Below are 24,694 nucleotides of genomic sequence, written 5' to 3' on the forward strand. Positions count from 1 at the left end.
AGATTTGCTGTGGCAAGGTAGACAATGATAACTTTCGCTCCACTCAGTTTCATTACAGACGGACATTTTGTGGTTTGCTGCATCCATTTAAAAACTCATCAAGCCTTTCCACCATTCAAATTTGTCATAAATCAAAACAGATTTTAATCTCCCAATGCTGCACACTTTAGAATCCTACTAGTAAACATAGAAAAGATTTACACTGATTCGCAATGTTCAAGACTGCCTTCAAAACCACAGTGTCCCCACAATGGTGTCTTTCTGTTCTGCTTTATCAGCGTATCACAGTAATTTACGACTGCTGATTAAAGTACACTTATTGAGCACATTCAGGATGCATTCAGTGTCATACGTAGCTCTATGCAACATTTACTCAATAGAGTTTACTACAGTTCAAAGCTGGGATGGTCAAAACCAGACAACAATCCACTGGTTTCAAGTTAGCTCAGGTTGCTTGCACCAGGATATGCAAAGTAACATTAGCATCACTGTTTCCTGAACAGAACCAATGGCCCCTTTCCTCCCCGTTACCCCCCCTCCCCGCAGCACACCCAGGTAGTGCCATGGGTAAGGCTGCAGTCATGCCTAATATGCACACACACTAAAAGATCCTACCTTTGAACCATGTACATCACTGACTGACCTGATGTATGAGGCCTGATCCTTGAAAAGGTTACACAGAGGATTCCGAACAAGCCACAGTTCCACCAGCTTCAGACCTTTCACTTTGTCCAGCTCTCGGTCAGTCTTTAGCTGGATAAAAAAAAAAAAAATAAAAAAAAAAAATTTCAAGACAATGGTGCAAAATGGAAGGATACTAAAAATATTTAACATTAAAGAAAACTTTTACCTCATTGTGAGAAAGGTTGAGGTTCTTCAGGTGAGGCATCTTGGTAAACATTTCAGCTAATTCATCCAATTTGTGAATCCGATTGTTACTCAGGTTCAAGCATGCAAGCTGTTAAAAGTAAAAAAAAAAAAAAGAATCTGGAATACTGTATGCATTTACACTGGATAGAGCATGAACTGAAAATGCAAAACATTTTGACTTTGTTTGATAGCTGAAGAACTGACATGACAAGTTTACCTCAGGAATGTTTTCTTCAATGATTTTGGAGACAGCTTCTACACTGGTTTTCCTATTCAGGATAACTTCAATGTTCTGAGACACCAAATCTGGCATAAAACAAGATTTTTTTTCCCCACACAAAATTGGTTAAAACAAAGTAAGTTTCAGCTGAACCTCCCCCACAAGCTGAGAAGCACCTGCAAGGGTTTCTGTAAATGCAATCATATCACCAACATTCCGCACACCTCATATAATTTGACTAATACCAACATTTCATAAAACCTCCCTACAAGGAAGATGTCTGCATTGGACAAACAGGTTTTTGTTTTTGTTTTTTTATAAATGTATAAAGTTGGTTCATTAATAAACTAGGTTTTTTTTTTGGAACCAATGTTTTTACACTGGTCCTGTGACAGACTAGCATCCTGTCCAGTGTGCCCTGCCTCACGCCCTATGACTGCTGGGATAGGTTCCAGCTCCCCGTGACCCCATCTTAGATAAGTGGTTGAAGATGAGATGAGTGTGTGTGCTTTTACATTGACATTTGAAGATCTTCACAGGAATATGAGCAACACCAATAACATATGAATATAGCTGCAAAGCAGCAATAAGGCGCACAAGCAGCTCTTCCCACAGGTTAAGTACAATTTTTTTGGTATAATAATAATATTGGTATTTATTTGTTTTACTAGTTTTGGAGGTCCTGCAACTTAAAGACAATTCAAACCAAACTGAGGAAATCAGCCTTCTTAGTACTAGCTTGTGCGCTAACACAACCATTCACTGTTTCGCAGTTGTGAATCTTGTGCCGTCTCGCGGTCTGTGACTCACGGGAGAGATCAGTTTCAGCAGAGTTCCAGTGTGAAGAGTTTGGCACTCACAGTATAAACACACCACGTGAAGTATGGACAATAACAACATCGGAGCACAGCAGGAGTCCATCACAGGTGCTACACCTCCTCTAGATAACCCTCTCAACTTGCAAGAACATATGCATCATCAACATAATCGCCGTGAACTCACTAAATCAACCTCGCTTTGCCATTGTTTACATACGCTGTGAGACGGAGGAACTCTGCTGATGCAGTGGTGCATTCTGGCAAGTGCAGGGGGTCGCCAGGGGGATTATGGGAAACGCTGAAGTACCGAATAGCGTGCACTGAACATTGTACAAGATAATGTTTCTACTGGAAATCATTTGTTAAAAACCAATCTGTCACTACGATTGTGGTATAGTGTCTGACTGTGCTCTTACTAGAACCAATGTTCAATATCTAAAGCAATCTTTATGTTTGAAAGGGATGAGACAAATTTACCTGGGTCTGTTCGAATGTTGTTCAAGTCAAGGGCTTGCTGGGAGCCATCAAAACGTTTTGCCATGCATTGCTGGGAAAGAAACAGGCAACTTAGAAAGCCTCCTCAAAACAAGAAACATGTAGGGACAGAAATTACAACATAAAAACGCATCAATCACTAAGATCACAAATGAAAGCCTTAATATGATGAGTACAGCTGCATGAGCTAGTAGAAGATGTACGTAGTTCAATCATATTTGATTGCATTAAATTTGGGGTACAGCCGGCATAAAATCTTTAAAATTTCAGGAGAAAATATGATGTGTGAAACTGATAGTGGGGAGGGGCACCATAAAGTTTTTCTCTGCCTAGCTCCTAGCTCCACTGATTGGCAGATGTAATAAGAGCAGCATGGCTCCTCAAAGGACAGTGCATGTGTGAAATGGATGGGAACCGAGAGGGAGAGAAAGAGATTTACGAGTGACACTGAATACATCAGGAAGTTTGTGAGCTCTTGTGGCGACAACAGAAAAGTGACAGATGATTTTGATTAAGCACAAACATACCCTGTAATTGCACAATGTCCTTGTCCAAACCACAACTTGCTCAACGTTGCCACTACAGCTCACTCACCCATTGAAATGCATCAGACTTTTCTGGTGGTTGGCTCTCACTGCGGTATTGTATCACTTCCTGTTCCGGAGCACAGCGGTGTTTTTCTGTATCTGTTAGCTGTTTAATCTGCGCAGTTAGATTGATCTAGTTATCTAGATAACGATTTGTTTCACAGTGTAATCTTCACGTGCCTTGACTAAAGCACTCCTTCTGCTGGATCACCTCTAAATTATTTACACATTATTCACTTTGCGTGTTTTTAGGAATCCGCTAGCTTAGCGTAGCTACTAGCTCTTAGCCGATTTAGCATGGCGGCTTCTCCTGTCTCTCCTGCACTTTTCTGCTCTGGGTGTGAAATGTTTAGTTATTCCTCGGCCTCCTTTAGCAGTAACGGTACTTGTAATAAGTGTAGCTTATTCGTAGCTTTGGAGGCCAGGCTGGGCGAATTGAAGACTCGGCTCCGCACTGTGGAAAATTCTACAGCTAGCCAGGCCCCTGTAGTCGGTGCGGACCAAGGTAGCTTAGCCGCCGTTAGTTCCCCCTTGGCAGATCCCGAGCAGCCGGGAAAGCAGGCCGACTGGGTGACTGTGAGGAGGAAGCGTAGCCCTAAACAGAAGCCCCGTGTACACCACCAACCCGTTCACATCTCTAACCGTTTTTCCCCACTCGGCGACACACCCGCCGAGGATCAAACTCTGGTTATTGGCGACTCTGTTTTGCGAAATGTGAAGTTAGCGACACCAGCAACCATAGTCAATTGTCTTCCGGGGGCCAGAGCAGGCGACATTGAAGGAAATTTGAAACTGCTGGCTAAGGCTAAGCGTAAATTTGGTAAGATTGTAATTCACGTCGGCAGTAATGACACCCGGTTACGCCAATCGGAGGTCACTAAAATTAATATTAAATCGATGTGTAACTTTGCAAAAACAATGTCGGACTCTGTAGTTTTCTCTGGGCCCCTCCCCAATCGGACCGGGAGTGACATGTTTAGCTGCATGTTCTCCTTGAATTGCTGGCTGTCTGAGTGGTGTCCAAAAAATGAGGTGGGCTTCATAGATAATTGGCAAAGCTTCTGGGGAAAACCTGGTCTTGTTAGGAGAGACGGCATCCATCCCACTTTGGATGGAGCAGCTCTCATTTCTAGAAATCTGGCCAATTTTCTTAAATCTTCCAAACCGTGACTATCCAGGGTTGGGACCAGGAAGCAGAGTTGTAGTCTTACACACCTCTCTGCAGCTTCTCTCCCCCTGCCATCCCCTCATTACCCCATCCCCGTAGAGACGGTGCCTGCTCCCAGACCACCAATAACCAGCAAAAATCTATTTAAGCATAAAAATTCAAAAAGAAAAAATAATATAGCACCTTCAACTGCACCACAGACTAAAACAGTTAAATGTGGTCTATTAAACATTAGGTCTCTCTCTTCTAAGTCCCTGTTGGTAAATGATATAATAATTGATCAACATATTGATTTATTCTGCCTAACAGAAACCTGGTTACAGCAGGATGAATATGTTAGTTTAAATGAGTCAACACCCCCGAGTCACACTAACTGTCAGAATGCTCGTAGCACGGGCCGGGGCGGAGGATTAGCAGCAATCTTCCATTCCAGCTTATTAATTAATCAAAAACCCAGACAGAGCTTTAATTCATTTGAAAGCTTGACTCTTAATCTTGTCCAACCAAATTGGAAGTCCCAAAAACCAGTTTTATTTGTTATTATCTATCGTCCACCTGGTCGTTACTGTGAGTTTCTCTGTGAATTTTCAGACCTTTTGTCTGACTTAGTGCTTAGCTCAGATAAGATAATTATAGTGGGCGATTTTAACATCCACACAGATGCTGAGAATGACAGCCTCAACACTGCATTTAATCTATTATTAGACTCTATTGGCTTTGCTCAAAAAGTAAATGAGTCCACCCACCACTTTAATCATATCTTAGATCTTGTTCTGACTTATGGTATGGAAATAGAAGACTTAACAGTATTCCCTGAAAACTCCCTTCTGTCTGATCATTTCTTAATAACATTTACATTTACTCTGATGGACTACCCAGCAGTGGGGAATAAGTTTCATTACACTAGAAGTCTTTCAGAAAGCGCTGTAACTAGGTTTAAGGATATGATTCCTTCTTTATGTTCTCTAATGCCATATAACAACACAGTGCAGCTACCTAAACTCTGTAAGGGAGATAGAGTATCTCGTCAATAGTTTTACATCCTCATTGAAGACAACTTTGGATGCTGTAGCTCCTCTAAAAAAGACAGCTTTAAATCAGAAGTGCCTGACTCCGTGGTATAACTCACAAACTCGTAGCTTAAAGCAGATAACCCGTAAGTTGGAGAGGAAATGGCGTCTCACTAACTTAGAAGATCTTCACTTAGCCTGGAAAAAGAGTCTGTTGCTCTATAAAAAAAGCCCTCCGTAAAGCTAGGACATCTTTCTACTCATCACTAATTGAAGAAAATAAGAACAACCCCAGGTTTCTTTTCAGCACTGTAGCCAGGCTGACAAAGAGTCAGAGCTCTATTGAGCTGAGTATTCCATTAACTTTAACTAGTAATGACTTCATGACTTTCTTTGCTAACAAAATTTTAACTATTAGAGAAAAAACTACTCATAACCATCCCAAAGACGTATCGTTATCTTTGGCTGCTTTCAGTGATGCCGGTATTTGGTTAGACTCTTTCTCTCCGATTGTTCTGAGTTATTTTCATTAGTTACTTCATCCAAACCATCAACATGTTTATTAGACCCCATTCCTACCAGGCTGCTCAAGGAAGCCCTACCATTATTTAATGCTTCGATCTTAAATATGATCAATCTATCTTTGTTAGTTGGCTATGTACCACAGGCTTTTAAGGTGGCAGTAATTAAACCATTACTTAAAAAGCCATCACTTGACCCAGCTATCTTAGCTAATTATAGGCCAATCTCCAACCTTCCTTTTCTCTCAAAAATTCTTGAAAGGGTAGTTGTAAAACAGCTAACTGATCATCTGCAGAGGAATGGTCTATTTGAAGAGTTTCAGTCAGGTTTTAGAATTCATCATAGTACAGAAACAGCATTAGTGAAGGTTACAAATGATCTTCTTATGGCCTCGGACAGTGGACTCATCTCTGTGCTTGTTCTGTTAGACCTCAGTGCTGCTTTTGATACTGTTGACCATAAAATTTTATTACAGAGATTAGAGCATGCCATAGGTATTAAAGGCACTGCGCTGCGGTGGTTGGAATCATATTTGTCTAATAGATTACAATTTGTTCATGTAAATGGGGAATCTTCTTCACAGACTAAAGTTAATTATGGAGTTCCACAAGGTTCTGTGCTAGGACCAATTTTATTCACTTTATACATGCTTCCCTTAGGCAGTATTATTAGACGGTATTGCTTAAATTTTCATTGTTACGCAGATGATACCCAGCTTTATCTATCCATGAAGCCAGAGGACACGCACCAATTCGCTAAACTGCAGGATTGTCTTACAGACATAAAGACATGGATGACCTCTAATTTCCTGCTTTTAAACTCAGATAAAGCTGAAGTTATTGTACTTGGCCCCATAAATCTTAGAAACATGGTGTCTAACCAGATCCTTACTCTGGATGGCATTACCCTGACCTCTAGCAATACTGTGAGAAATCTTGGAGTCATTTTTGATCAGGATATGTCATTCAAAGCGCATATTAAACAAATATGTAGGACTGCTTTTTTGCATTTACGCAATATCTCTAAAATCAGAAAGGTCTTGTCTCAGAGTGATGCTGAAAAACTAATTCATGCATTTATTTCCTCTAGGCTGGACTATTGTAATTCATTATTATCAGGTTGTCCTAAAAGTTCCCTAAAAAGCCTTCAGTTAATTCAAAATGCTGCAGCTAGAGTACTGACGGGGACTAGAAGGAGAGAGCATATCTCACCCATATTGGCCTCTCTTCATTGGCTTCCTGTTAATTCTAGAATAGAATTTAAAATTCTTCTTCTTACTTATAAAGGTTTTGAATAATCAGGTCCCATCTTATCTTAGGGACCTCGTAGTACCATATCACCCCAATAGAGCGCTTCGCTCTCAGACTGCAGGCTTACTTGTAGTTCCTAGGGTTTGTAAGAGTAGAATGGGAGGCAGAGCCTTCAGCTTTCAGGCTCCTCTCCTGTGGAACCAGCTCCCAATTCAGATCAGGGAGACAGACACCCTCTCTACTTTTAAGATTAGGCTTAAAACTTTCCTTTTTGCTAAAGCTTATAGTTAGGGCTGGATCAGGTGACCCTGAACCATCCCTTAGTTATGCTGCTTCAGGCGTAGACTGCTGGGGGGTTCCCATGATGCACTGTTTCTTTCTCTTTTTGCTCTGTATGCACCACTCTGCATTTAATCGTTAGTGATCGATCTCTGCTCCCCTCCACAGCATGTCTTTTTCCTGGTTCTCTCCCTCAGCCCCAACCAGTCCCAGCAGAAGACTGCCCCTCCCTGAGCCTGGTTCTGCTGGAGGTTTCTTCCTGTTAAAGGGAGTTTTTCCTTCCCACTGTTGCCAAGTGCTTGCTCACAGGGGGTCGTTTTGACCGTTGGGGTTTTACATAATTATTGTATGGCCTTGCCTTACAATATAAAGTGCCTTGGGGCAACTGTTTGTTGTGATTTGGCGCTATATAAAAAAAAAAAGAAATTGAATTGAATTGAAATTGAATTGATTTTAGAGATATTGCGTAAATGCAAAAAAGCAGTCCTACATATTTGTTTAATATGCGCTTTGAATGACATATCCTGATCAAAAATGACTCCAAGATTTCTCACAGTATTACTAGAGGTCAGGGTAATGCCATCCAGAGTAAGGATCTGGTTAGACACCATGTTTCTAAGATTTGTGGGGCCAAGTACAATAACTTCAGTTTTATCTGAGTTTAAAAGCAGGAAATTAGAGGTCATCCATGTCTTTATGTCTGTAAGACAATCCTGCAGTTTAGCTAATTGGTGTGTGTCCTCTGGCTTCATGGATAGATAAAGCTGGGTATCATCTGCGTAACAATGAAAATTTAAGCAATACCGTCTAATAATACTGCCTAAGGGAAGCATGTATAAAGTGAATAAAATTGGTCCTAGCACAGAACCTTGTGGAACTCCATAATTAACTTTAGTCTGTGAAGAAGATTCCCCATTTACATGAACAAATTGTAATCTATTAGACAAATATGATTCAAACCACCGCAGCGCAGTGCCTTTAATACCTATGGCATGCTCTAATCTCTGTAATAAAATTTTATGGTCAACAGTATCAAAAGCAGCACTGAGGTCTAACAGAACAAGCACAGAGATGAGTCCGCTGTCCGAGGCCATAAGAAGATCATTTGTAACCTTCACTAATGCTGTTTCTGTACTATGATGAATTCTAAAACCTGACTGAAACTCTTCAAATAGACCATTCCTCTGCAGATGATCAGTTAGCTGTTTTACAACTACCCTTTCAAGAATTTTTGAGAGAAAAGGAAGGTTGGAGATTGGCCTATAATTAGCTAAGATAGCTGGGTCAAGTGATGGCTTTTTAAGTAATGGTTTAATTACTGCCACCTTAAAAGCCTGTGGTACATAGCCAACTAACAAAGATAGATTGATCATATTTAAGATCGAAGCATTAAATAATGGTAGGGCTTCCTTGAGCAGCCTGGTAGGAATGGGGTCTAACAAACATGTTGATGGCTTGGATGAAGTAACTAATGAAAATAACTCAGACAGAACAATCGGAGAGAAAGAGTCTAACCAAATACCGGCATCACTGAAAGCAGCCAAAGATAACGATACGTCTTTGGGATGGTTATGAGTAATTTTTTCTCTAATAGTTAAAATTTTGTTAGCAAAGAAAGTCATGAAGTCATTATTAGTTAAAGTTAATGGAATACTCAGCTCAATAGAGCTCTGACTCTGTCAGCCTGGCTACAGTGCTGAAAAGAAACCTGGGGTTGTTCTTATTTTCTTCAATTAGTGATGAGTAGAAAGATGTCCTAGCTTTACGGAGGGCTTTTTTTATAGAGCAACAGACTCTTTTTCCAGGCTAAGTGAAGATCTTCTAAGTTAGTGAGACGCCATTTCCTCTCCAACTTACGGGTTATCTGCTTTAAGCTACGAGTTTGTGAGTTATACCACGGAGTCAGGCACTTCTGATTTAAAGCTGTCTTTTTTAGAGGAGCTACAGCATCCAAAGTTGTCTTCAATGAGGATGTAAAACTATTGACGAGATACTCTATCTCCCTTACAGAGTTTAGGTAGCTGCACTGTGTTGTTATATGGCATTAGAGAACATAAAGAAGGAATCATATCCTTAAACCTAGTTACAGCGCTTTCTGAAAGACTTCTAGTGTAATGAAACTTATTCCCCACTGCTGGGTAGTCCATCAGAGTAAATGTAAATGTTATTAAGAAATGATCAGACAGAAGGGAGTTTTCAGGGAATACTGTTAAGTCTTCTATTTCCATACCATAAGTCAGAACAAGACTCATTTACATTTTGAGCAAAGCCAATAGAGTCTAATAATAGATTAAATGCAGTGTTGAGGCTGTCATTCTCAGCATCTGTGTGGATGTTAAAATCGCCCACTATAATTATCTTATCTGAGCTAAGCACTAAGTCAGACAAAAGGTCTGAAAATTCACAGAGAAACTCACAGTAACGACCAGGTGGACGATAGATAATAACAAATAAAACTGGTTTTTGGGACTTCCAATTTGGATGGACAAGACTAAGAGTCAAGCTTTCAAATGAATTAAAGCTCTGTCTGGGTTTTTGATTAATTAATAAGCTGGAATGGAAGATTGCTGCTAATCCTCCGCCCCGGCCCGTGCTACGAGCATTCTGACAGTTAGTGTGACTCGGGGGTGTTGACTCATTTAAACTAACATATTCATCCTGCTGTAACCAGGTTTCTGTAAGGCAGAATAAATCAATATGTTGATCAATTATTATATCATTTACCAACAGGGACTTAGAAGAGAGAGACCTAATGTTTAATAGACCACATTTAACTGTTTTAGTCTGTGGTGCAGTTGAAGGTGCTATATTATTTTTTCTTTTTGAATTTTTATGCTTAAATAGATTTTTGCTGGTTATTGGTAGTCTGGGAGCAGGCACCGTCTCTACGGGGATGGGGTAATGAGGGGATGGCAGGGGGAGAGAAGCTGCAGAGAGGTGTGTAAGACTACAACTCTGCTTCCTGGTCCCAACCCTGGATAGTCACGGTTTGGAGGATTTAAGAAAATTGGCCAGATTTCTAGAAATGAGAGCTGCTCCATCCAAAGTGGGATGGATGCCGTCTCTCCTAACAAGACCAGGTTTTCCCCAGAAGCTTTTCCAATTATCTATGAAGCCCACCTCATTTTTTGGACACCACTCAGACAGCCAGCAATTCAAGGAGAACATGCGGCTAAACATGTCACTCCCGGTCTGATTGGGGAGGGGCCCAGAGAAAACTACAGAGTCCGACATTGTTTTTGCAAAGTTACACACCGATTTAATGTTAATTTTAGTGACCTCCGATTGGCGTAACCGGGTGTCATTACTGCCAACGTGAATTACAATCTTACCAAATTTACGCTTAGCCTTAGCCAGCAGTTTCAAATTTCCTTCAATGTCGCCTGCTCTGGCCCCCGGAAGACAACTGACTATGGTTGCTGGTGTCGCTAACTTCACATTTCGCAAAACAGAGTCGCCAATAACCAGAGTTTGATCCTCGGCGGGTGTGTCGTCGAGTGGGGAAAAACGGTTAGAAATGTGAACGGGTTGGCGGTGTACACGGGGCTTCTGTTTAGGGCTACGCTTCCTCCTCACAGTCACCCAGTCAGCCTGCTTTCCCGGCTGCTCGGGATATGCCAGGGGGAAACTAACGGCGGCTAAGCTACCTTGGTCCGCACCGACTACAGGGGCCTGGCTAGCTGTAGAATTTTCCACGGTGCGGAGCCGAGTCTCCAATTCGCCCAGCCTGGCCTCCAAAGCTACGAATAAGCTACACTTATTACAAGTACCGTTACTGCTAAAGGAGGCCGAGGAATAACTAAACATTTCACACCCAGAGCAGAAAAGTGCATATCATTTCTATCATTTAATCAAAATGATCTTATTTCCAACATATAAACACAAACTCAGCAATGGTGGTTGTAAAATGAGAAACATATGACCAATGACTGGCTCGAGTCTTTGTGCAATGCACAAGGGCTCTTGAGCTCTGAACCAGCAAACAGTGTCTTGTAGTCTTCCATGCAACTGACAGCTGCGTGGCAGTGCTCGTTCCTTCTGGCCAATCAAAGACTGCCTAGTGGTGCCATTTCCCCCGGGCTGATTGAAAGCTGCGTGGCAGCACTATCTCCTTGCCGCCCATGGAAAGCTGTGTGGCAAAGCGTTCTTGGTCATCCTTACAGTGTAGCAGCTTTGGCGGGGACTTTATCCAACTATATATATATATATATATATATATATATATATATATATATATATATATATATATATATATATATATATATATATATATATATATATATATATATATATTTTTTTTTTTTTTTCCCCCCCACTTCTAATTTTTATGATAAGCTGCTACACAGTCTGGGTATTTTATACAGGGCTGTGAAATGAAAATTGTGAAATCCAAGGAAAATTTGCAGGGGGTCGAGCCGGGGTCTAGGGCCCGTGGGGCCCCAGAAACAAAATTAATTTTGTATGTAATTATATATTTTCAGCATCTCCTGGAAGAAAAATCTCAAAAGAAGTGCATATTTAAATGATCCTAGACTCAACCTTTCATTTGAACTGTCAATGATCATGTTGAAATAACAGAATATGACATGGAAGTAGGACCTGGAATAATTTTCCTTTTAATTGTAAACCAAATTATGCATCAACTCAGAACAATTAAACTACAATTCATGAAGACTGAAAAAACTGTTAAAAGTATTTCAAAAACTACAGCTTATATTACCTTATATTTCCCATTTTACATTCATTTACATTCTAGTGTAAATTCCTGTAAATCCACTCAAAGCCACAATGTCTTTTTTCCCATGAAAAGTCTATTATTATTAATAATAATAATAAAAAACTTGTTTACATTCTTGTGTAAATTCATGTAAATACATTCTAAGCCACAATGTCTTTTTCCCATGAAAAAGTCGATATTAATATATATATTAAAAAAACTTGTTTACATTCTTGTGTAAATTCATGTAAATCCATTCTAAGCCACAATGTCTTCTTTCCAGTGAAAAAGTGTAGACTAATAATAAAAAAAGTCACATAACCTTGTCTAAAATCCTGTTTGCACAGCACAATGTTTATTTTCCAGGGAGAGAAAAACTCTTACTGTGTTTCTTGATGGCACAGTTTGCTTTTTCTGTTTATCTTTCAGGTGTGTTGATGAAGTCAGCGACAATTCCACAGATTCTTGTCCTTGTCAGACTTTTTCAAACCATCTTTCTCGCCATCTTCTCTCTGGCTGATGTCGCTCCGTGACACAGACATGCAGCAAAATTCTTCTTTTAAAAACTTAAGAGCCCTAAACGTTTGCGATGTCCACATGCTACTCTTAGCTTAAGTGTCTTACAGGAGCCACACAGCGTCACCGCAGCAACCAACTAGTCCCTCTTTACGACAACTGTCGCAACAGCTACGCTTTGAGTGCCATTTTTCCTCCTTCAAACTCAGCGGATCCGAGGACACTGATTTGTATCTGTAATGCACAGATCAGTGTCTGCACTTATGAAACTTGCACGATGCCATTAACAAAAAGGAAACGCTTGGCGATAAGCATTTTAAAAACTCAGTGACAATCACAATTACAGAGTACAACACTAACACCCCGCGGAATTCCTCAGATCCACTGAGTATTCACAGCCCTGTTTATAATGATGTGGCATCTTTTCTAAAAAGTTGCAATGCAAGTTGTGGTTTTAGGTGGTTTTCTTTAGCAATGAAATTGCAATGAACACATGAAAATAGGAAAAATAGTTGCAGTCATTATTTTTGTATAATGCATTAAAAATGGTATTTGTTCCATTTTATTTAAAGCTATTTCCTTTGTCTTTCTCAGTAGCATAAATTTTTTACTCCTTAAAATCGGCCTCAGTATTGGTCGGGTTCTACCAGTGCACAAGGTCTTGACTGGCACAGATGTGCTCGACCTGCTGGACAACTCCTCTTAATCACGTTTATAATACAGTAGTATCACATTACATTGTGCATTTTATGGTTATATCAACTTTTCTTCCCCACCAGCTTTGAATTCCATTTTCTGCTGTAATTCTGTATGAGGTGCCCACATGACAGTGCACATAAAAACCTGTAACCAATTATTCCATCATTAAAACTGCGGGGCGACAAATTCCAACTGTGGAGCTGAATTTCTACCGGTACATCCACAACAATAGGACATAACCCATCCCTAGCAACAAGCCATTCAATTTAAGCACCAGACAAAATATTATTTTGTTCCCACTTCAAAGCAAATTTAAATTTCACAAGAATAAAAATGTATTTCTCCTTAATACCCATAAACAGTTTACTGCTCCATCTAGCTCACCTTCAGGTGTTCCAAATGTTCAGGCTTCAGGTCGGAGAGGAAGAAAGAAGGAGCAGGACTGGGGTTGATGTGCACTTCCACCTTAAACAAATATCACATGGGAGATACATTTGTGGTCTGAACTTTACATACCAGCATAATGGATTTGAATGTCAGGCAATACTGAGCTGTGATTTCTTCAAACTATTCTTTTATTTCTGAAGCATAATGATTATATAACGTACACCAACAGAAGAAAAAACCTGCGAGTTTGGTCCACAAGTTTTAATTTGTTTTGAGTTTTCTGAAATCAACACTGGGTTCAAAATTGTACAATTAGGGTAAAAAATACACAAACATATTGTTAATTCAGTGATTTTGAAGGTTCCAGAATGTCTCAACTCACCACAGCCTCTTACTTTCCTATTAGCAATCATGACCATGGGTTACTCTGAACCAACATCAGGGCTGTGAAATGAAAATGGTAAAATCCGAGGAAAATTTGCAGGGGGTCTGGGGGGCGCAGCTCCCCAGGAGCCAGGGTCTAGGGCCTTGTGGGGCCCCAGAAACCAAATTAAAGTTTCATCTACTGATACATTTTCAACATCTCCTAGAAGAACAAATCTCAAAATTAGTGCATATTTAAATGATCCTAGATTCAACCTTTCATTTGAACTAGGGATGTCCCGATCCGATCAAGTGGTTTCAGACTTGATCGAAATCGGACGTTGCATCCCGATCAGGAATCCGATATAGATTTTATCCTCATTATTTTGATCAGCACTATTTCAGGCACATTATTGCAGATTAATGGGCCTTTCACGCGTCGGAAGCATCAGAGGCGTGAGACACGTTGCTTTTTAGAGGCGTCAGAAGCGTCGCTTTAGCTCGGCTTTTGATGTGACGCTTCTGACGGGAGAGCGCATTGCTGCTTGTTGGCAGGCTGACGCGGTCAAAGTTCAACCCAATCTTTTTTTTTTTTTTTTTTAAATTGAACAAAAGAAAAAACCTAAGTTCAACCGGACAGAGGTGGGGGGAGTTACGCGCACACAGTTTCTTTCGTAGAACTGCTGTTGGTGTGTTTACGCGCTCAGCCTGACACCTCGATGGAATGACAAGAGGACCCGGTGCTGACCAAGTCCTCAGGACGACGATCTGTCATCTGATTAACAAAAAGAAAAAAAAAAATTGTCCTGTGGTCATTTGTCTGCAAAACAGAGCGAGAGATGGTGTGCGCATGAGCGACGTGCGCACTCATCACATTTAGGAGCGTGTCTTAAAGAGCTTCCGTCTTCATTCACGTTCACTGCGCTGCTCTGAACTTATCGAACACTGATAAAGCATCAGAGGGGAACACTGAGGACTGTCAGGACGCAAAGTAGTTTTTCTTTTTTTTTTTTTACTTTTCAACTTTCGACGCTCTGAGCTGTGACGTAGGTTCGCGCTGTCCAATAGGAACGACGCGTCGGGCCAAAACATGGAAGACTAGTGGCAGAAATCACTGATCTGTACATATGGTAAATGGACTGCATTTATAAAGCACTTTTCCATCTGCATCAGACGCTCAAAGCGCTTTACAATTATGCCTCACATTCACCCCGATGTCAGGGTGCTGCCATACAAGGCGCTCACTACACACTGGGAGCAATAGGGGATTAAAGACCTTGCCCAAGGGCCCTTAGTGATTTTCCAGTCAGGCTGGGATTTGAACCACAGATTAGTGCAGAAACCATGTGTCTGAAGAAAAATCCTTGGAAATGTTTTCTGTTTGTTTCTGATTACTGTTTAAAAAAGTTTAGAACACTTGTAATTAAAATAGCTATATCAATAAATGATTCTTTAAAAAACCTTTTACCTATCAATTAAAACCATCTGTTATTTGAGATTAGATAATTTCTTGTTTAACATAAGGAACCTTTGACATTTATTTTTAGACAAAACAACATGGAAATTTGTACATTTTTTAAGTCTGGTAGATTATTACATGATCAAGCTACCTCAAGGAGAAGTGCAGTTTAAGTGATAAATAATAAAATAAGGTGATTAAAATGAAATTATTATATATTTAGCATTTGTTCATTCAGTTTTTTAAAGTATCAGATCGGGACTCGGTATCGGCAGATACTCAAAATCAGATGACTCGGAATCGGATCAGGGCCAAAAAAAAAAAAAAAAAAAAAACCTGATCGGGACATCCCTAATTTGAACCATCAATGATCATGTTGAAACAACAGAATATGACGTGGAAGTAGGACCTGGAATGATTTTCCTTTTAATTGTAAACCAAATTATGCATTAACTCAGAACAATTAAACTACATGAAATTCATGAAGAGTGAAAAGACTCTTAAACCATGTCAAAAACCACAGCTAAAGAATGTATAATATTTTAAAAATCAGGGTAAAATATCAATAACATACCTTATAGTAAAAAAAGCCACACATTCTTGTGTAAATTCCTGTAAATCCACTCAAAGCCACAGCGTCTTTTTTCCCATGAAAAAAAGTCTACATTAATAAAAACTAATTTACATTGTGTAAATTCATGTAGCCTAAATTCATACAAAGCCACAATGTCTTTTTTTTAATGAAAGAAAGTCTAGATTAATGAAAGAAAAGAAGGCACATAATCTTTTCTGAAATCCTGTTTGGACAGGACAATGTTTATTTTCCAGAGAGAAAAAAAATTCTTACCAGTTCGCTTTTCACGTTTATCTTTCAGGTGTGTTCATGAACCCAGCAACAATTCCATGGATTCTTGTCCTTAGACTTTTTCAAACCATCTTTCTTGCCATCTTCGCTCTGTCTGATGTCGCTCCATGACACAGAGATGCTGCAAAAGTCTTCTTTTAAAAACTTCAAAGTTCTAAAAGTATGTGATGTCCACATGCTAAGTTTAGTTAAGCTTCGCACAGGAGCCACACAGTGTCACCGCAGCAACCAACCAGTCCCGCTTTACGATAACTGTTATAACAGCCAGGCTTTGAGTGGCATTTTTCCTCCGTGAATCTGAGGAAACTGATATGTATCTGTAACACACAGACCAGTGCCTGCGGACTTATAAAACTTGCATGATGTCGTAAAAAAAGAACGCTTTGCGATAAGCATTTTAAAAACTCAGTAACGATCACGATTAAAGAGTACAACACTAACAACAACTAACAACTGAAAATTGTTTGAATATTTTCTATGAGTGGATAACCTATGGGCACCACAGGGGTGAGGTCCCCTAGAGGGGTACGGGGCCATGCCCCCCCCCCAGATTTTTTTTTTTTTTTAATAATACAATTTGGTGCATTCTGAGAGCACTTTGGTCAGTTTTTCTTGGTTTAAAACAGTGGTATTTGACTTTTATGTTTGACTTTTATACTCGAAAAAAATATGGCTCAAAAATTGATTAAATTACAATTTACTATCTTATATGTATTGTCTGTAATACGTTTCCACAAATCCACTGACTGCCTGCATTAACTGACTTCAATTCTGCTTTCATTCTATATTTATTAAATGTGTGTCTTACAAAACAAATCAGTAACTGCCCCCTTTCTGCTTTTAGTAAATAATACTTAAAGACATAGCTATTAAGTCTTTTGCCACTTGTAAGTCATTTAAAACTGATGCAATAGTTAAATCATATAATTTGCAGAAAACCAATAATGTAACTTCAAAATAATGACAAAATAATCATTTTAATGTTAATCAATTCCATGTTTTTTTTGACCAAGCAAAGTCCATTTTTATTCACAGCTGACCATGAAACAGACAAATTGAGTTTGTATAATGTGCTGTAGATTACTTTTTGAAATATTTAAAAATGGTGCCTGATTCACTTAATGTTGTGAAATTACCATTGTGAAATTCTCACCTTATCCTTGTGATTTCGATTTTGACACCCCCCTCTATATTGTCCCCAAAAAAACCAAAAAAAAAAACAAAAACAAAAAAACAAAGGTTCAGCTTTCCTCTCCCGAAAAAAATGTAAGTGCTAATGACGAACTTGCAACGTAAGGAATAACTAAATTTGATACTGAAACCAATTTACATAGACTAAAAAGTACTTATGCCTTCCTTCTTGCAAGAAGAATGGAAAAATGGAATGGAAAAATAGCCCACCAAATTATCTTTAGAGCTTAAAAAAAAAAGAAAAAAAAAGCCACAAACAAGTACAAAAACAAGGACATGCTGCACATTATTCAGCATCCTGTTTAGCAACACAACATCAAAGTAGTCATGGTTGTAACTCTAACTGCGCAAATGCGGAAATAATTAGTGGTTTTGTTCTGCTTACAATGGATTCGGACACCACTACGGTTCTGTCGCTGTTAGATCTCAGTGATGCATTTGATACAGTGGATCATCATATTCTACTTGATAGGCTGGAAAATCATTTTGGGATTACTGGGAGTGCCCTTACATGGCTGACGTCATACTTGACCAGTCGTTCTCACTGTGTTTTGTACAATAACACTACCTTCTAACCTTAGTGACATGAAATTTGGGGTTCCACAGGGGTCTGTCTTAGGACCGCTGCCCCTGCTTTTCTCCTTTATATAGCACCCCTTGGGCACATATTGCGGTGTTTTGGGATTACCTTTCACTGCTATGCAGATGATACTCAGTTATATATGCCGATAACTGCTGGTAATCTCGTTCTTGGTTCTTGGCCCAGTGAGACATCGGCATCAATTTGACCAGTTAACACTCAGCCTAGGCTCGTGTGTCATACATCACACTGACAAAGTGAGGAACCTTGGGGTAATTTTTGATCCTTTGTTGTCCTTTGGCCTCCATATTAGAAATATTACTAGGAATGCTTTCTTCCACCTGCGAAATATAGTGAAGATTTGTCCCATCCTGTCTATGGCTGATGCTGAGACCCTGATCCATGCATTTATCTCTTCTAGATTGGACTACTGCAATGTTCTATTTTCTGGTTTACCGCAGTCTAGCATTAGGGCTCTCCAATTGGTTCAAAATGCAGAAAGTTTGACCACATTACACCCATTTTGGGGTCTCTTCACTGGCTTCCTGTCCCAGTGAGATCAGATTTTAAGGTTCTGCTACTAACCTATAAAATTTTTCATGGACTGGCACCTCCCTACCTAGCTGATCTAATTAAACCTTACGTACCAGCCCGGGCTTTACGTTCTCAGGGTACAGGACTACTTTGTGTCCCTAGGGTGAATAAGAAGTCTGCGGGTCACAGAGCTTTCTCTTATCGCGCCCCTGTTCTGTGGAATGGTCTCCCTGCATCAATAAAACAAGATTCGGTGGAGACTTTCAAGTCCAGACTTAAGACGCACTTATTTTCCCTTTCATATGGCTACCATACTGGTACAGTTTTGTTTTACACTTTTTACTCTTTTAATTCATGTTATTAGTAATTGGAGCGGGCCGTGGCCTCAACTTTACCTAAATTCTGGGTCTTTTAGTGAAGCTTAGGGCTAATGGCCGGCGATCACCTTAGTATTTCTTCTGTTTTTCTTGTTGATTAATGCTGGCAAATTATACAGTATTTTTTTGTCTTTCTGATGCCTGATTCTGTTTTTTCTCTGTTTAAGGTGCAGCTCCATCCAGAGATGGGAGTTGTATTTGTGTTGGCAACCCTCCTGTCCTGTACACCAACAGCAATTCTTGTATATTCGTCCCTGAATTGTTTCTATAATTTATGTTTGTAGCATGGCCCAAGCAGAGGGTCACCCCTTTGAGTCTGGTCTGCTTGAAGTTTCTTCCTCAGAGGGAGTTTTTCCTTACCACTGTTGCTCTGGGGGTTGGTAAGGTTAGACCTTACCTGTGTGAAGCGCCTCGAGGCAACTCTGTTTTGGCACTATGTAAAAGAAAATAAATTGAAAATTAAATTGAATTTGCTGATGTATTTTATTGCTAATTACTCCTCTCGCTCTGTGAGTCTGCAGATGTATTTCTTGAAAATGTAATTTCTCTGCATGTGATGTACATTTTAGGAAAAGCAGAAACATCCTGGTGGTTGGCAGAGTGAAACAAACGCTATGTCCGATAACAAAGCTTCTGAGCTTTCATTCGAAAGTGGTGGCTCATATTTACAGAGAATGTACAGAGAGGAGGTGACACACTTCACCCCCAAAACTCAACTTTTTCCAAAGTGTCGGATTTTGGATCCTAACGTATGCTGACGCTGCTGTCTGTGTCACGGGATGTTATTTTACTACCGCTGTGCATGCGCACCTCTCCATTTGTTTTACATGTTGGCTGATCACACAGATGTATTTCTTACATTTTTTAGTTATATCGATGACAACACTTATAAGCGTGCACAAAACTGAGCCTCTAGCAAAAACTGATTTTAACTGACTGCATTCAAGACAAATGGACCTACAACTGTAAGTTTTCTCACAGTGGAAAGCAGCTGCTGCGTTCATCGTGACTGCATCAAAATTAACAGGTATCACTTAAAAATGAGTCATCATAACATGACATCACACTTATGGAAGCTTTGCAATTAATCTGCGGCTCCATTTTTAAATGTTAGCAGCTACATTTTATTTATTTAACCCTTATTTAACCAGGTTAGTCCCATTGAGATCAAGATCTCTTTTACAAGGGAGACCTTGCAGGGCTTGACAATAAGGCAATTTATGCACTGGCCCACAGGGCCAGTAGAATCTGAAAGTTACTGGCCCGGATGAAAATATCACTGGCCCATACTTTCACGCCTGTGCCGAACCGGGGGGTAACTGATAAGAATTTTTTTAAATCAACACTCAGACATTAGAATTGGATTTCCTTAATGTAAAAACACTTGAAAACAAACACAAAATTCTTATACTACATGATAAAAACCTTAAAGTGAGTAAACTTTGAAAAAAATGTCGGTAGGTAACTGATTTTCAACACTCAGACATTAATACAAAAATAAATTTATTTCTTGATCATTTACAAAATTAATATGTTAAATTTCATAAACCAAGTTCCCTTGCTAATGTCACCGTGGGGTTTCCACAAGGGCATACTGATTAGACTTTTAAACTGGCGTATGAAATCATACCACATTGTCTACCAGGACATGGTATATTTATACTTACTTGTTAGCATATTCTGGCATGGCCCTACAAGTTCCACAGAAGACAACTTCACTCTCCTCATCACGCTCCAGCTATGGCCGTCTTTTCTTCCAGGAAGTTTGCCAAGTTTTCCTCACCCTTTTCTTCTCATATTCAGCATCAGCAGCCTTCCTCTTCTGTGCTTGTTTTGAGGGTGATAGCTGTTCTTTCCTTTGCTTTCCTGGTTTCTGCCCAGGGGCAGGAGGTTTCAAGAAATTCATAATATTCACTGCGCTCGATCTTGCTTAAGCGAAAATGACGCGTCGATGTTGAAGCGAAATTTGCGCCACATCAGAAGATGCGCCTGCAGACGAAGTTTGTCTGCACTTCGGCAATGTTCCCAACATTGCGAAGTGGTGCAACATGTCCTGTCTCTGGTAGCAGCCTGTGAGCAGGACGTATGTCTCTTTTGTCCTTTATTTCACAACTATGACAAGAGTTTTTGGAGGAGCAGCAGCCCCACAGCAGCGGGAGCGGAGTTTCTTTTTCTTTTTTTTTTTAATTGTTTACATGTGCGCGCGTGAACGGGACAGTTGGTCCTCAAGTTGGGTCCTGCAGAGGCAGAAGGACCGCTGACAGCAGCCATCATCCAGACGCAGCTCCTGCAGCAAATAATGATACTGCCTGAATTGGGAACGTCTCATGACGTTTGTCAGCTTTCCACAACAACTCGCTCCGTGTGATCAAGGTCCGTCATGTTAACTTGACTGACAACCGGAGCCGGCGAGTTGAATGGAAGCTCCTCCTATTTGATGACGCACCGGGGCGAATTTTCGCAGCAAAAGCAGAGCGACACACCGGGTGAAGGAGGCGCGTCCGTTGCCACGCGACCCCCGCGAATTTGTAGCATCTGATCGCGCCCGGTGTGAACGCGGCATTAGACTAATAAATCTGCCCAAAGCGATTTTAATTCTTACTGGCCCATACGGACCAGTGAAATATGAACTTCACTGGCCCGTGGTGGCCCGGAACATGTAAAAAAGGCCGCCGGGCCATCGGACCAGTGCTATTGTCGAGCCCAGCCTTGGCAATGATAAAGTTTCCATTTCACCTAACCTGCATGTCTTTAAATGTAGGCGGAAACTGGAGCACCCAGAGGAAACCCACGCAAACACAGGGAGAACATGCAAACTCCACACGATCCCATGACCATCTCGCTGTGAGGCAACAGTGCTAACCACAAAGCCACTGTGCAGCCACATTTCATTCAGGTGCATGCTGGGAGATTTTCCTCAATGAAACACAGAAACACTCAGAAATGTTATAATTTCAGTGGGACATGTCCTTTAAAACATAGAATAAAGGAAATAATGCACACTGCTATCGGCACCAAATTCTCAAAGAATGAAGGGACGTTTCAGTAACTTAATTTCGATTTCCATTATGCTGTCTTCTTCCTAAAAGCCTCCCTGTTCACTGTCACAGGGGCTGCAGCACTGCTGTTAGCCTCTGCATGGCTGCAAGCAAATGAAAAGTTTTTGACTGAACATTTTCCGTGAGTGGACAGACTGTGCGACAAAGCCACGAAGTCATCTATGGGGGTCCGGGGGCATGCGGGCCCCCCCCCGAAATTTTGAAAAAAATGGTGCAATTTGGTGCATTCTGAGTTCAATTTGAACAGTTTTCCTTTGCCTAAAACAGTGCTTTTTGACTCTTATCATACTGCAAAAAATGACTAAAGTGTAATAATTTCATCACAATTTATTTACTATTTTGTATGACAGTATGTGTCTGTAATAAGTTACCATCCACAAATGACTGACTGCAATTCTACACAATTAATCAAATCCTAAGTGTGTCTTACAAAATAAATAAATTAGAATCTTTAAGCTATTACCTGGTAAAATAAATAATACACTTAAAGACACGATAAGTATTGCCAATGAAAAGTCTTTTTCCCCGTTGATGAAGCTTATCTCTTCTCCTGCCATGTAGGGCAAATGAAGTTCCTTCAAGTGGCATCCCACTTCCTTGGTCATAAACTCCCACACTTCCGGCAAGTACTGGTCATCAACCCTGTACATCTTCACCTCTCTCCAAAGACTTGGTGTGCGGATGGATGGCATGTGGCCATAGGCCTTCTCCACACTGAGTAGGTCCACGATACCTACATACTTCAGCACCTCAACCTGCAGTTCTACTGGCAGCAAGTCCATGGCTGTTACTAGATAAAAAAAACGGAAGTCTATGGTGGCATTCTGCATTCATGTTATCTGTGTGGCACTGCTGAGTTTTCTTTTTTAATGTTTTATTTAATTTGGAGATCACTTTTTGGGGGAAATTGTAAATATATTTAGGTATTGTAAATTAACTACAGTTGTATTTACTGTCAATTAAGCAACCACTGAAGATATGTGCACTGGGGTGGGATTTTTACTTCTTCCCACTCCCTTTCAAACTTTCTGGTTGTCATTTTTTGTTTTGCTTCTTTTTTGATCTTGTTTATTTTTTTCATATGAGTGTAGAGGTACAGAGAGCACAAAGAAGCTTTGTTCATTTGATTTGCTTATACAACCCCTGGCAAAAATTATGGAATCACCGGCCTCAGAGGATGTTCATTCAGTTGTTTAATTTTGTAGAAAAAAAGCAGATCACAGACATGACACAAAACTAAAGTCATTTCAAATGGCAACTTTCTGGCTTTAAGAAACACTAAGAAATCAATAAAAAAAGATTGTGGCAGTCAGTAACGGTTACTTTTTTAGACCAAGGAGAGGAAAAAATATGGAATCACTCAATTCTGAGGAAAAAAATTATGGAATCACCCTGTAAATTTTCATCCCCCAAATTAACACCTGCATCAAATCAGATCTGCTCATTACATTGACCCTATGCCATGACATTGACCCTATGTGTCTTTTTGCAAGAAATGTTTTTGCAGTTTTTGCTCTATGGCAAGATGCATTATCATCTTGAAAAATGATATCATCCCCAAACATCCTTTCAATTGTCCAAAATATCAACATAAACTTGTGCATTTATTGATGTAATGACAGCCATCTCCCCAGTGCCTTTACCTGACATGCAGCCCCATATCATCAATGACTGTGGAAATTTACATGTTCTCTTCAGGCAGTCATCTTTATAAATCTCATTGGAAAGGCACCAAACAAAAGTTCCAGCATCATCACCTTGCCCAATGCAGATTCGAGATTCATCACTGAATATGACTTTCATCCAGTCATCCACAGTCCACAATTGCTTTTCCTTAGCCCACTGTAACCTTTTTTTTTTTCTGTTTAGGTGTTAATGATGCCTTTCGTTTAGCTTTTCTGTATGTAAATCCCATTTCCTTTAGGCGGTTTCTTACAGTTCAGTCACAGACGTTGACTCCAGTTTCCTCCCATTCGTTCCTCATTTGTTTTGTTGTACATTTTTCGATTTTTGAGACATATTGCCTTAAGTTTTCTGTCTTGACGCTTTGATGTCTTCCTTGGTCTACCAGTATGTTTGCCTTTAACAACCTTCCCATGTTGTTTGTATTTGGTCCAGAGTTTAGACACAGCTGACTGTGAATAACCAACATCTTTTGCAACATTGCGTGATGATTTACTCTCTTTTAAGAGTTTGATAATCCTCTCCTTTGTTTCAATTGACATCTCTCGTGTTGGAGCCATGATTCATGTCAGTCCACTTGGTGCAACAGCTCTCCAAGGTGTGTTCACTCCTTTTTAGATGCAGACTAACGAGCAGATCTCATATGATGCAGGTGTTAGTTTTGGGGATGAAAATTTACAGGGTGATTCCATAATTTTTTCCTCAGAATTGAGTGAGTCCATATTTTTTTCCTGCTTGGTGTAAAAAAGTAACCGTTACTGACTGCCACAATCTTTTTTTCTTGATTTCTTATAGTGTTTCTTAAAGCCACAAAGTTGCCATTTGAAATGACTTTAGTTTTGTGTCATGTCTGTGATCTGCTTTTTTTCTACAAAATTAAACAACTGAATGAACATCCTCCGAGGCCGGTGATTCCAAAATTTTTGCCAGGGGTTGTATTAACTGCCATGATACTGGAATTGACAACTAAGTTCGAAATAAAAAAAAAAATTGATTGATTGAACCAGACCAACTGAATTTTAAATAAAGTCTTGTGAAATACTGT

The 24,694-nt window shown here is 40.0% G+C and overlaps 1 protein-coding gene and 1 long non-coding RNA gene across 2 annotated transcripts in view; one reads left to right on the top strand and one right to left on the bottom strand.

The window, feature by feature from the left end:
• zgc:153681 (uncharacterized protein LOC751719 homolog) overlaps positions 1-24,694 on the bottom strand; it is a 78,661-nt gene that overhangs the window by 23,207 nt on the left and 30,760 nt on the right. The window contains exons 6-10 of the mRNA XM_034181129.1: positions 13,536-13,616; positions 2,386-2,455; positions 1,088-1,176; positions 851-958; positions 644-753 (exon numbers count right to left, since the gene is read on the bottom strand). Of these exons, the coding sequence (XP_034037020.1) occupies positions 644-753; positions 851-958; positions 1,088-1,176; positions 2,386-2,455; positions 13,536-13,616 (458 nt within the window). The remainder of the gene's footprint in view (positions 1-643; positions 754-850; positions 959-1,087; positions 1,177-2,385; positions 2,456-13,535; positions 13,617-24,694) is intronic.
• LOC117519864 lies at positions 7,504-17,158 on the top strand. The gene is made up of 3 exons (XR_004563462.1): positions 7,504-7,514; positions 12,220-12,226; positions 17,100-17,158. It is a non-coding gene; the product is annotated as an uncharacterized LOC117519864 (long non-coding RNA).

Source organism: Thalassophryne amazonica, chromosome 11 (genome assembly GCF_902500255.1).
Source record: "Thalassophryne amazonica chromosome 11, fThaAma1.1, whole genome shotgun sequence".
Lineage (NCBI taxonomy): Eukaryota > Metazoa > Chordata > Actinopteri > Batrachoidiformes > Batrachoididae > Thalassophryne > Thalassophryne amazonica.